Genomic DNA, 13927 nt, shown 5'->3' on the forward strand with positions numbered 1-13927 from the left:
GTTCACATGCTCGAAACAATGGCGCCTCTCACAGGTGTTGCTGAGCACCGCCGGTGTCCACAGGAGGCAGTGACGGCTACTGACAGTATCGCAATTTTGTTATCAACAATACAACCTTCCTCGTCAGGCTAATTGGTGATAGTTTATAACCTCTCAGTGATGAGTATTTTATTAGACTCAAGGAGTAGCGTGTGCTAGATAAAATGGGGAGCGTGCATATGTTCCCTCAGCCCTATGTTCCCTCTGGACTCTCTCTACCTATCTGGACTCTCTCTACCTGGCCTGTCTAGCCTCTACCTGGTCTTTTTACTAAACTTAACCAACTCTTTTCTTCATTGCCTAAACCCAACCAATGGTGGGACCAAAGGGCTGTGGGAATAGGGCCTAATTTTCAGTGACAACAAAAGTTAGAAATGAGGGAACATAGGGCTGAGGGAACATAGGGCCTAATTTTCAGTGACGACAAAAGTTAGAAATGAGGGAACATAGGGCTGAGGGAACATAGGGCTGCGAACATAGGGATGACCCCGATAAAATGCATCAAGATAGCCTTTAGCCTATTTGATATTCCTGGGGGTGAGCTTTATTAATTGATTTAGGTTCAAAGTTTCTTTATTGTCATAGGCTACCACATAGGAGAATACATATACAACAGCATTGGTTTTTAATCATATTCAAAGCACAGTTTTTGACTCCTTATTTATCATTTCACTCACACACAAAACATAAGTACCTGCTCCATATTCCATTTGTCAGAACTGAACTGGGTAAAATGTCCTTCTCCCACAATGCACCATACACATGGAACAATCTGCTCCCATCACAACAGCAGTTCAAACTCCTCATCTCAAGCTGGTTTGTAACTGTTTTAATTGTACCTGACCATGATTGTTTGACTGTGTTCACTTTTCCCGTTTATCTTCCTAATATTTTCTTTTATGTAAATTCTCTGTTCTTCTTTGTTGTTGTTTCTCTCGACGCCATTGTAAATGAGGACTTCTCCTCAATGGTCTTCGAAAAGGTTATAATAACGACAATATATAGCACTCAGTTAAAAACCTAAGATTTACATACAAATATATTAAATATATTTGATGATTTCTGCAAAAAACGAGACGGGAAGATGTTTTCCAGAGCCGGTAGGTGTGAGTTGTTTTTTTTTTTTTTTTTGCTGTTTATGATCCTCTGTAGAGAGGAAGTATAATTGTTATGCCCAGAGTTTGTGTTCTGTATCCATGAGAGATCTTCTGAGATGTATGTGCCCAGGAACTTAAAAGTTGAGACTCTCTCTACTCTTTCCCCACTTATCTCCAGGGGCAGGTGCTCTTCTTTTTTCCTCCCATCAACTCTTTTGTCTTCTTGGCGTTTAAAGCCAAGTTGTTGACTCTGCACCAGTCTGTCAGCCTCTGAACCTATGACCTGTGGTGTTCATGACTAGACATTACAATGTTTTTTATGATGGAAATCACTATCACAATTAGAATATTCTCGGTATCTATGCTTTTCACTATGTCTGTGAAGCACACGCACATAAACACAGCCTATAAATAAAGTTCACTTTCATAACTATTACTGTATTGAAATCATGAAATAATGTGTTTTTATGTAATTAGGAAGCTATAGTTATGGAAGGAGAAGTATAAAGTGTATAAGAAATAACAGCATCTACACATTGAATATTTAAATATAACCTTTATTTCATAAAAATAATATACAGAAACCCAATACATAAATCTGATTTGGCGACAAGTGCTCCTGCTCTCATAGAACGATGGACAAGTAGTCACAAACCTGCAAAGTGGACAAAACAGTAAAATTTGTGTCACATAAATGAGAACAGAGAGGTAAAAAAGTACATATATAATGTAGAACCTTCTATCTTTACTAGAATCAGTAGCAATAATTGATACCACAGGGCTAAGCACTTTGCAGCAAACACAGCACAAGAGGATGAGCATGATAATGTTTAATTCAGATCTGAATGAAGTGCCTTGGATGACCTGGCAGTGACGGGGCCGTACCTCGCAGCTTATCATCAGGTTCGAAGAGCTGTCTGTGTTGGGGGTCACAGAGAAAACAGGGTTGTACAAACAGTCCTCCATGTGCTCCGACACTCTGGACTCTAGAAGACCACACAGGACGTCAGGGGTGATGTTCTTTGTCTAAAAAGAGGGGAACAACAGTGCAGCAGTTTAGCTGAAACCTTTACTTACCCAACTGAACCCTGGGCTTGTTTGGCCTTCATTAAAGGACAATTGACCCTTCGCCAACTCCTCCCACAAACGGCTATTGTCCAATCCTACGTTAGCAACCGTAACTATAGGCCTGGCAAGCTTTCCGCAGTTGAGTCATTACGTTTGCTCGCATTTTGAGACTAGGACGAAAAACATTTGTTTGTAGAGAAGGATGTTGTTGTTGCTACTACGGCGGCGGCGGCAGCAGCAATATAGAGATGTTCAGATACGAGCTGACTTTTTTTCCGACTTGAACAAGTGTAAATATGGGGATAACCATATGTTCACCTCCGAAATGACAGCTGTACTTTTACCTGGGCTTTTAGGCGAGGGATCCTCCAGGCAGGGACTGCTTTCACTGACTGATACAGCGGTGGGAGAGAAAAAAACAGCAGCGAAAGCTGTATGTGGTTCACAATCACCCAAAAACTTGCAGTTTGACAACGTTTCATGACCAGTGAGATGACCTAAGTCTTCGTGGGTTGATAGACGGTAAAATGACCAGCCCTTACTGCTGCTCTGTACATTGTCCAGTCGTGTCGTTGAACAGATGTTTTATCCTCCTGCGCGAGTCACGTCACTGAAAACTCTGAATGATCTTTGTGACTTCTTCTCTCTATTATCTCAGAACAGTTTATCCAGACATTTTCTGATATTTCCTTTGAAATCGATACCAAATACTGCCAGGGGCATGGCTGGGAGTGAAAGCTTGCCCGGCGTAGCAACAGTAACCAAGGGGGCGGGGCTTACGCGAAGGGTCAATTCCGGGCAAATTCAACTCGGGGCTGTACGGACAGCGTCAGATGGCTACTCAAACATGCACCGAGAAGTGTATTTATGTCAAGCAAGTCAAGAGTTGATATTCCTGTTTATGACACAAACGGGAGCTTCCTACTGCACGTAAACACCCCGAGCCCGTCAACTTGGGTCTCGTGCAAGACTTTGAATTAGATCTAGTTTTACAAACATGCCGACTTGCTTGAAGTAAACAAACTTCTCAGTGCATGTTTGAGTAGCCATCTGACGCTGTCTGTGGAAAAAAAAATTACGGCTTTGAGGTCTGTAAACAGCCTAAGCAGCGGAACTTCAATCCGCTCCATTCATCGCTGCCGTGGCGATGCGGGGACAGACACAACTACTGCAAAACAGGAGCAATTAAACTAAAAATCTTCAGATTCCTTCTTTTAGACCTAAAAAGTTAGGAAAATACAGCCCTGAGTTGATTTTGCCCAGAATTGTCCTTTAACATGTGTGTAGTTGAGTCACATGACATCATATATCTTTTCAGTCTTTTCAACATATGGCTGAGTGAATAAGGGAGGATATCAGTCTTCCTTTGCTGTATAAAAATCCTGCTGTTATGACACTCTGTCTTAGTGATGACTTTGTTTTACTGGTTTAAATGAAAACAGAGTATATAAAACTGGTTCATGATTTACACTATTATGGGATACTACTCTTTTTTTTAGCCAACATTTTCCATTTTGACCAATTGACACAATTTTAAAAAATGCCCAATTACCTATAGTAGTGAGTGCTAGCAGTGAACCAATACTACTGGTTCTGGGGCAAATTCTTCAGTCATAAAGCAGTGCTATGCTTTCAACGTGGATTTACTGATGTTCACCTGCAGTGGATATTGTGGATGTGATGATGATATCCCGGAAAATCTGTCACACTGTAGATCAAAGGTTTGACTCCAAGGAGGAGATGTGATGCCATAAGCATGATTTTCAGATAGAAATTAAATATACTGTATTATGAGACGGAGAGACCTAATTTTATGAGGATAGTGTTTCCCAAACAAACCTTAGTGTTGATGTACAGTCCACAGGGGCAGGAGATGAAAAAGCCGTTAATGTTCAAGTTGTTCCTACGAGATGGAGAAAGTACGTCAGTCAACAGTTAAGTCTTAAAAATGTGTTCATTCAATCCTGTATCTCTGCTTCTTCAACACACAGTGATTCACTGACATTTTTTTATCACCGTACTCTCCATTTTTGGCTGCAATGACAGCCATTAGTTTTCACAGTGAAGGGGTGCAGAACTGATATATAGTTGTATTCATATGAAAAACTATCAATCTTTGTCAATATCTTTTAATATAGCAGGTAATTCAATGACTTACGTGTGACATATGGGGCAAATAAGATGCGTCTCATCCATCCCCTCCACAACAGACGATATGTACTGCTGTTCAAACTGTAGATTCCTCTCATATTCATCAATAATAGACATTTCTGAAGAAGAAACAAACAAACTCAGTTTTACAACAACCTTTACAAAGTAATTTACATTTTCATTTCATGGGTGAATGTTGATGCATAATAGGGAAAGAAACCAGATTATTTAGTTTGGGGGGTATTTCACCTTGCGACATGAGCTCTTGTTGGATTTCTTCAAGTACTGCCAGTTCATCATATTCTCTCATGACAGTGAACATCTGATTAAAAGAAAAGTAAGATAATCTCCAGTTATTTAAACATATAAAAACTAAAAAAAAGAGAGATGGGATTTACAGCTCTGTGAAGCAGCTGCAGACAACATGTCATTCATAACTGACTGCAGTTCATGTCTTCAGTTACTTCATGTAAACAAATGCTTTTTTAGTGGTCTTAGTGGTGACACAGACAGACAACAGACAGGGTGGAGAGACCGACCGACCTCTGCCATGCCCTCCGGCCCCCACAGAGAGGGCAGCCTCCGGTCCTCGGACTGCAGGGCGGTCCACTCCTCCTCCATCACCTCCTGGACGATGATGGAGGCCCCGGCGCCGCCGCCCGGCTGGCTCTCCCCCTTCTGTCGGTACCTCTCCAGCAGCCTGGACCGGCTGTTCTTCAGCCTGTCCACACAGCGCTGCTCGACACAGACGGACAGAGAGAAACAAACACACACGGAGCGGTTAGCTTCGTCCTGGTCTAATGGTTGTCAGCTAGGTAGCTAACCTGCAAATGTTATGTCTAATATCTCACCTTGCGGTACGTTTCCTTCCATGGCGGAGTCGTCCCTTTATAAAGTGACCGGTGTCTGTGCAACGCGTCCATGTGTATAACCCGCCAGTGAGCGTACACTCATAGATACACAACGACTTACTCAAGCAAACTGCCTGGAGTCGGTCAAGTCTTCAACACCAAAACATTTCAGCTTATATCTGCGCGCTCCGGAAGTTGATGTCCGCTGCCCGCCTGCCGCGCGAACAGCATGATGGGATGTGTAGTTCAGTGCTGTAGGCTACCAGCGCAAAGGTAAAGGGGAAGACCTTTGATGATTTTGTGCTCTGCGTTTCAATAAGATAATGTCAATGGCTTTTTTTAATGCCAAAATCAACACGCACAGAAAAACTAGACACAGTGAAGAAGTGGCAATTTATTCCAGCAAGCCCAGCTGGTGTCTCTGTCAGTTTTGAAGTTGATGAGATGTAGGCTAGAGATTCTTTTCTTCCAAGAAGTAGCCTACCCTAGCTGGGATTGGTGTTGGTTAAAATCTAAAATGCAGTCAAATAAAAATAACAGTCAGTCTATTTAGCCTAAATTTCTGTTCAGCCATTTTCTTTCTAATTATTTCAATTCAAAGTCAATGTGTAGGGGTCTAAACTCTAAACTAAACATAGGCCTGGAACAAAAACAAAAAAATAAATAAAACAAAAACTGTATGCTAGGCTAACTGTAAGCTGTATGGGGTGCTGCTGAAAATAACAGCAACATTTTTGTCACATTTAGCTTCAAACAATGTTTAAAAAAGGGGTGTGAATTTTTGAAAGTTATTTTTTTTAAACATTAACAACCCTTTCACACCCTCTCTGCACTTTATTCCAGATGTTGCCCTCACAAACGCTTTCACAGTGTCATGGGTGCAAGAGCACAAGGTTGCTGAACAGCTTTCTTCCACAAAACCGGAAGATCGCTGAGGAACGTTTTCTGTTTTTGTTACCTTGGCAACAACAGAATGACAATAAAGTTTGATATGATTTGATTTGATTCGAAAAGTTGAGCTCCTCGTCTCCCAGCAACGTCTAGGTGAGTGTGCGTCTGTGTAAAAATTTGGGCTAGAACATAACGACTGTACATAATAAGCAGGTGTAATGGTGCGTTCCAGGCAGGCTTTTGAACCCGTAAGTCACGACTTCAAGTCACCAGTCAGGACTTTGTAGCGTTCCAGGCAAGTTACGAGTTACAACTGGGAGCTGGGAGTAGGCCTAGGCTACATCGATCTAGTAGCCTACGAGTTCACAGGTGGGAAGTTACGAGTTTGACCGTACGTTCCAACAGGTAACCATAGGAACAGGTCGGAAAAACACGAGTTGCCTACGGGTTGCGTGGAACGCACCATAACTGTGAGGTCAGAAGACGAATTGTAACGAGTGTTCCCTCTCTCTTAATCCAAGTGTTGAACTTTGAAACAGTTCACTGAGCGTCAGACCAGAAACTAGGCTACACACCTGTATCGTGGACGATTCAAGAGCTTTGTTGAAGCCGCCATGTTTTTGCAACCCGAAAGTCAAGGAGACTCACCCGCGTCCTACATCCAGGTCAGGGAAAAGAAGTGGTTTGGGTTTGGTCCTGGAGGACCTGAAAGACCCCCTGGCTCAATCTACTGAGGCCACCAGAGACTCAGGTAAAATATATAAAAAAAATAACATTTAGCTTCAAACAATGTTTAAAAAAGTGGTGTGATTTTTTTTTATATGCACCTTTTTTTTTGTTGCATATTTACAACATTATTTGTTAAAGGATCATAGGGCAGGATTTGTGAGAAAATACCGGAAAATACCCATGCGTTTTACGTTTTTTTAATAATAATGGGTGAGGAAGCGTTCAAAACCAAAAAGAACGAGCCCACCCGCGTATCTCTCGATTGCCCTGAACGGGGTCTGTGCTGCAAAATGCGCTGCAATTCAGGGGGTGAATTTCGCGCGCTGGCCGGCGGACCTGACGTCAGCGCGTCCACGACTGCCTTCGAATGGATCAATGGAATGGAGACATGAAGAGGGCAACCGCGGCAGAGCGACTGATATAGTAACAGAGTGGTGACACTCCCTGTTATATCAATCGCTCTGAACCACGGTGGATCCAAATTACTGTTACTGCCAGCAAACGACCCAGCACAACTGAAAGCCCTGTTAACCCCCCCCCCGCCACTCTCTCTCCCCCTCCCTTCACACAGCACACAGCAGGCAGGTCACTAATTTACACACCCTCTCCCTCATCACTACTGTCTTATTATTAGCCATTAGCCGCAGCTAGCGGTTAAAAGCATCAGGCAGGTGGACAAACGTCCTCTTTTGCCCGGACACGTCCACTTTTCACGTCCTGGCCGGCGTGTCCGCGACGCGTCCGTTTTTTTTTTTGAATGAAATCATGAATATGTCTAGTGTTGATTGGTTTGCATGGGACCGCGGACCCTGACAGATGCGGTCCGACACCCAGACCCGGCACGTTAATTCTCGGTACCGGCCTGTAGGAGTAGGAGCCCATACAGATCCATGCAGGAGCTCAGAGGAACAGACAAGCAGCCTCCTGCTGCAGCACAGTGAAGAGGCAGGTGTGTGTGTGTGTGTGTGTGTGTGTGTGTGTCTGTCTGTCTGTCTTTCTGTCTGTCTGTCTGTCTGTCTGTGAGAGCGAGAACCTACAGTAAAATACCCCCCCCCCCTCCCCAGATAGGAAAGACTGTAAAAGTAAAGTAAACAGTGAAAAGTCTGTGCGCGCTCCCGTGCCGGTGGCTTCGCTGGTTGCTGTAGTTACGCGCAGCGGCCGTCGCGTCACTGGCCGTTCTCATTAATCCTGCCCTATGATCCTTTAAAGCAGAAGTGAGTGGTCCGGTCGTTTTCGCTAATGCTGCGTTCCAGGCAGGCTTTTGAAATCGTAAATTACAGCTTCAAGTCACAACTTACGACTTTGTAGCGTTCCAGGCAACCCACTCGTGTTTTTCCGACCTGTTTTACCGGTGAAAGTCACTATAACGGCCACTCGTAACTTCCGACCGGTGAACTCGTACCAGATCGAACTGGTACCACTTCACGGTCGGAAAAATACGAGTTTCCTTGAACGCACCATAACAGTCCTCGTCCCTACGTCACCACATTCACGGCGTTCCTTGGCTGCACACACAGCCCTGCATGCCGTTCTCTCTCCTCATTGGATAAAAACTGTAGGATACGATAAATGTTTTCTCTTCGGCTCAGAGCAGAGCAGAGGGACTGAGAGACCCGTGTTTCAGTCCAAACACTCTATGTAAGTGATTGCTGTCGGAAGATATAACTATTTAAGACTTATATTAACACAAATATATCACTCACTTCTGCTTTAACTTAGAAATATATTTAGGTGATAATTCAACATTTTGGCTAATTGGCCCATTGCCACAATCCCTTTAGTTTTAGGAGTAGGTTCGTTACCTTCCTATTTGTCGGTGCAAGCTGTTTTTAGAACGGCGGAGCAGAGCCGCAAGCTGCTCAGAGCTACGCTCTGGAGGCTAATGGGATTTCTCATCAAAAAGAGCCAGCCCCTCATCAAAAGTTGTGACCTGCACATTCACCACGTTATGAGATAATAACGGGGCGTTACGAAAGAGACGTACTGGTGTGGGCGGAGTTGTGTTGTGTTTTGTTTAGTTTTTTAAAGTTTGATATATCGAGTTGTTTTCGAGGCAAATGCAGAGACTTCTTGCCAAAAAACTGTGGTTTTGCATGAATTCACCTCTAAAACAACTCTGTCTCGTAACATCCCGTTATTATCTCATAGTGTGGTGAATGTGCAGGTCACAACTTGTCCACGAGAGAGTTTTGGAGTTGTTGGATTGTGTATTTGATGAGTTTGATGAGGGAAACCAAGAAATCCCATTAGCCATAGTGTAGCTCTGAGCAGCTTGCGGCTCTGCTCCGCCGTTTTAAAAATAGCTCGCACCAACAATTAAAGGTAACAAACCTACTGCTATGACTATAGGGATTATGGCAACGGGACAATTTGCCAAAATGTTGAACTATCCCTTTAAAAAGTTCTAAATTTAAATGCTACACCTAAATGTTAAATAGCCTAAATGCTGAATCTCAATCTAAATGTTAAATCTAGATCATACAATTACAACAATATGTTAACTAAGAAATATATTAGTTAATTCTAAATATTAAATGTTAACGTCATTGTAATCTAAATGCTAAAACTAAATGTCAAATATAAATAGCCTAAACCTAAATCTAAATGTAATTGTTAAATCTAAATCATACTCAGGAGCCAAGACCTCCAGATGTAACACCCCAGAGGAGATCCAGATGTGTGTCACTATTGCCGTCACAACGCTGCTGGCCAAGAGTGGTGTTGCACACATCTGGAATAGTCCGGACCTGGTCAACTACACTGAGAGGCTGGTCCAGCTCACACTGCAGGGACTCAGTGTAGGACAGGACAACAAACCAGACATTGAGGACATCCGCAAGATCTGCAAGACCGTCCTCAATGAGCTGCGGAGGACGTACGGTGGGAGGCGCAAACTGAGATCCGCCATCCTCTCAGAGCGGCCCAAGGAGGAGGAGGCCATTGTGAGATGTCTGCAGGCCTGCATCACTCAGCACTGTGCCGGGTCTGCTCACAGGAAGCAGTGGCAGAAGAAGAAGAGGTCTGGATGGAGGGAGAACATCTGGGAAGTCTTGCCCCTCGTTGCAATCTGCCTCATCTGGGGCATCTTGGCTGCCATCCTACTGTGAACCTGTGGTAGTGACATGGCAAACATGGACTCAACTCTCCTGTGATGAGTCCTGATGTACTCATGACTTCATTTTACAATCAAATAATTCAAGATACAAGATACAAATTTTACTTTATTTGTCACTCACAGAAGTCACAGTAACATGCGGTGAAATGTCTCCTGGTTGCGCCTAAACTGGCTTTATAAATAGAATAAATAAGATAAATATGAATAAAATAAAACTAATATGATGAATATGAATATGACTCTCCATTGTTTGCAGTTAATCTCATCACAAAAGATGGAGTCTCTGCAACATCCCATAATAACATTATACGTGACTCAGTGGCACCTGGTGGATGTTTAAGAGCCACAGGGTCCCCCACCCACAGCGTTGTTACATCTGTTAGATCCTCAAGATGAAAACACTTGTATGAAGCTTTGAGGAGAAACACTAGAGGAGCTGTTGGACTCTCAGGTTGGGACACAGAGACCATCCGTCTCTCACTGAGTCTCCAGCAGAGGGCGCTTCATACTTACATCTAATCCTCATATATGATGAAGCCTCACACATCAGCAGAGCCTGGTCCAGAGGGCTGGAGGCTGGAGGCCCCGCCACCCTGGACCTCTCTACCGGGGACAACTGTAAGGAAAAAACAACCAGGTAAATGTTTGGGGGCCCTGGTGGTCCCTCCTTTATTTTCTTATGACAAATACAAACAAAGGTTAAAAGCTGCTGCTGGAGCCTCTGGTGATGAGATCTGAGTATCTATCTATCTATCTATCTATCTATCTATCTATCTATCTATCTATCTATCTATCTATCTATCTATCTATCTATCTATCTATCTATCTATCTATCTATTTTTTCTATCTATCTATCTACCTACCTATCTACCTACCTTATCTATACACTTTTTAAAATGTATTTATTAACCTTTATTTATACAGGTAAAATCTCATTGAGACCCAGGGTCTCGTTTACAAGAGAGACCTGTTCCGGGTAGGCAGCAGCTAAACACAAAGTTACAGACTAACTGAACAGGAGACACAACACGCATCCGTCCCTGTTATATTATATTACAGTATATTATATTATACTATATAATATAATATTATATGTAAACGAAAAAAAAAAAAGGATTAATGAATAACGAATGTGAAAGTATTGTATCTTTAAAACGAACAGTTAAGGCTCAGTACAAAACCTTTATGATAATATTATAATAATCATTATGATGAAATGATTAACTTACTGTAACATAATAATAAAACCTAAAAAGGGCTGCAAGATATAGGCTATGACTAAGTTAATCACTGACATAAAGAAAGGAAAACAGTCTCAATCATTTGTGATTATCTCATCTGAAACACTGAGCAGCTTTCACTTCTCTTTCTTGTCCTCGTCTGTCCCACTTTCTCCACCTACTTCTCCGACAGCCTCTCGTCATGCGTGTGAATGTGGAGTCGCAATGACTACACCCTGATGCACGATGCCAGATAATTAGAGGCTGAACATGTTGCAGTATACATGGAATATGTGAATACAGTATCACGACACTCTCACACAGATTAAACATCAGTCAAGACAGATAAGTCTTATAGGGAAAAAAAACAGATCCAATTGTGACATTTTTCTCTGTAAAATATTTTATGCTGAAATCCAAAACATGCAAAAGCGTCTGGGGTTTCTTTCTTTAGCTCTACCTCTTAGCCCACTCAGCCAGGTGACTCACTGTGATGTATCAGAGCTCAGCTATTATTCTTCCCAGCACTTAGAGTCAGCGTGCTCTATCAGAGGCTTTACAAATCCTCCCCTCTCTTCCAGATCGCTGGCCTCTTTTGCCTGTGGGGAGAGCAGTATATTTGGGAAGAAAGCCAGTGAGATAAATCCCCTGTCCAGCTCACTCGCTTCCACACCGAGTGAAAAAAGCTTAGGGAGTTAGTGCCATTAGTGGTGCTCTGCATGACACGCTGTCTGTACAATGGATTACTTTCATCCAGAGACATGTTACACAGAATGACACTAGCTGATGTTCTGTATCAGGTTTGGGTGATGGGGAGACTAATGTCAGTGAATTCTGAGAGTTTCTATACACCTGAAGGTGGAAGAAAAGAGACAAATATTATATTGCAAAAAGGAAGGTTTTCACTACCTAAAGGGAAAACTTCTATAATACAGAAAACAGTTGATGCCTAACTCATTATAACCATACTTATATAATGCAGTTATAGTCACATTTGTTAATAAAAATAACTTTTGCAATGTTTTGTGTTGTTCTTGCATATTAAAGCAGAAGTAAGCGATCCGGTCGTTTTGGCTAACTTCGTTAGCAGTCCCCGCCCTCGTCATGGATCTATTGGTCCTTGTCCCTACGTCACCACATTCACGCACATCCCTTGGCTTCACACACAGAGAGGACCACCCCTTTATGCCATTCTCTCTCCTCATTGGATAAAGCTTGTAGGATACAAGGAAGTATACAAGATGTTTTCTCCTCGGCTTACAGCAGAGCAGAGTGACTGTCAGACCCGTGTTTCGGACCAAACACTCTATGTAAGTGATTGCCGTTGGAAGATATAACTATATTTAAGACTTATATTAGTAACACAAATATTCCGCTTACTTCATCAAATCATGTGTATTTTTTCACTTTTCTTGAAGTAAACCACTTACAGTGACTTATGACCAGCTTGTAATGTGTTATATCAGCCTATACAATTTCATCACTTAGCCTACTTGAAGCACCCAATGGCCACTTAGAGTAGGCTAAGTTATAATCACATTATAATGCATTATAACAGTGATTATGATGCATTATAAAGAGTTTAATGTATTACAACTATGATAATTATAATACATTTTGATCCTTGCAACAAAAAAAGGTTAGCAAGGGACCATCAATCATGAAGTATTATAATACTTGACCTTATAAGCCATTATAAAATGCTCTGTGATGTGGTATGCTTATTGTTATAAAGTCTTATGATAATTTATTAGTGTTTATAATGATAGTTATATATGTTTATAAGCCAATTATAACACATTATAACTATATTTATAATGCATTATCGATGTGTCAGCGAGTTACTAACAATTATAACGTGTTATAATACCTGACCTTATAAGTCATGATAAAATGCTTTATAGTGTGTTATGATTATTGTTATAAAGCGTTATGATCATTTATGAGTGTTTATAAATATAGTTATACAGTGCTATAACTGCATTATAAGTATGGTTATAACGCGTTATAGAGATAGACGTCAAATAAAGTGTTAGCAACAGTTATACTGTATATGGAGCAATAGGCTTTATGCACAGCTCCACTACTACCTGAACGAGCTGGCTTAAGATCAGGAAGTAGTGGAGCTGTGCATAAAGGCAATTGTAAGGTGGAATTCATTACCAGCCCATATTATTAAAGCCAGTACAAATAGCTATGCCATTTGCGTGGCGTTTTGTGGACTCCTGTCATCTCGGCTCCAGAAAACTAACTCCTAAAACTGGTTTTAGACCGTTTTAAATAAATCGAGTCAGAAACCCTGCCTGCTGTAAACATATTTCACATGCGGACGACAAAAATCAATCATCAGACCAGGGGTTTCTTATATTTTTCGCCCTATGAGAACTGGGTGCTTGGCCTGCGGCGTTCTGTTTTTAGCCCGCAGCGCTAGCCCACAACCGTCCGCCCGGGTCTAAGCTTCAAACTCTCCACCACATCTGGGACTGAAGGATCTTACCTGAGTGATCACATCCTCGTCGGGCCTGTCTCAGGCCCTCGGCGGTAAGTTTCCTGCATATCCTCTGCTCTGTTGTGGAAATCTGCGCTCTCATCGCATCGGGCTCCACTGGAGCCCTGGCCCGTAAGACTCCAGTCCCTCGCTGCTCCTCAAACCCAGACTGCCACTCCAGTGTTGCCGCTGGACTCTTCTCCACTCGTCGCTGGCTCTCTGTCTCTGTTTTCCTTTCTTCTCAGCTCCACCAATGGCTCCCACTGCAGAGTTCACGG

At 42.4% G+C, this 13927-nt stretch overlaps 1 protein-coding gene across 1 annotated transcript; it reads right to left on the reverse strand.

The window, feature by feature from the left end:
• Positions 1-1720: 1720 nt before the first annotated feature.
• rpain (RPA interacting protein) lies at positions 1721-5370 on the reverse strand. Its single transcript, XM_083978148.1, has 7 exons — positions 5207-5370; positions 4899-5090; positions 4605-4677; positions 4363-4474; positions 4044-4107; positions 2022-2162; positions 1721-1791 (listed from the first exon to the last, which is right to left on the reverse strand). Exons 1-7 carry the CDS (start codon positions 5276-5278, stop codon positions 1762-1764), a joined length of 684 nt encoding a protein of 227 aa, XP_083834274.1. The 5' UTR covers positions 5279-5370; the 3' UTR covers positions 1721-1761.
• Positions 5371-13927: the final 8557 nt, after the last annotated feature.

Source organism: Trachurus trachurus, assembly GCF_905171665.1.
Source record: "Trachurus trachurus genome assembly, chromosome: 8".
Lineage (NCBI taxonomy): Eukaryota > Metazoa > Chordata > Actinopteri > Carangiformes > Carangidae > Trachurus > Trachurus trachurus.

Coding starts and splice junctions, on each gene's coding strand:
- rpain (XM_083978148.1), bottom strand. CDS start 5,278: ATGGACGCGTTGCACAGACACCGGTCACTTTATAAAGGGACGACTCCG. Junction 4,678..4,898: donor GGCCGGAGGGCATGGCAGAG/GTCGGTCGGTCT, acceptor TCTTTTAATCAG/ATGTTCACTGTCATGAGAGA. Junction 2,163..4,043: donor GACTGTACATCAACACTAAG/GTTTGTTTGGGA, acceptor CCCTCTTTTTAG/ACAAAGAACATCACCCCTGA.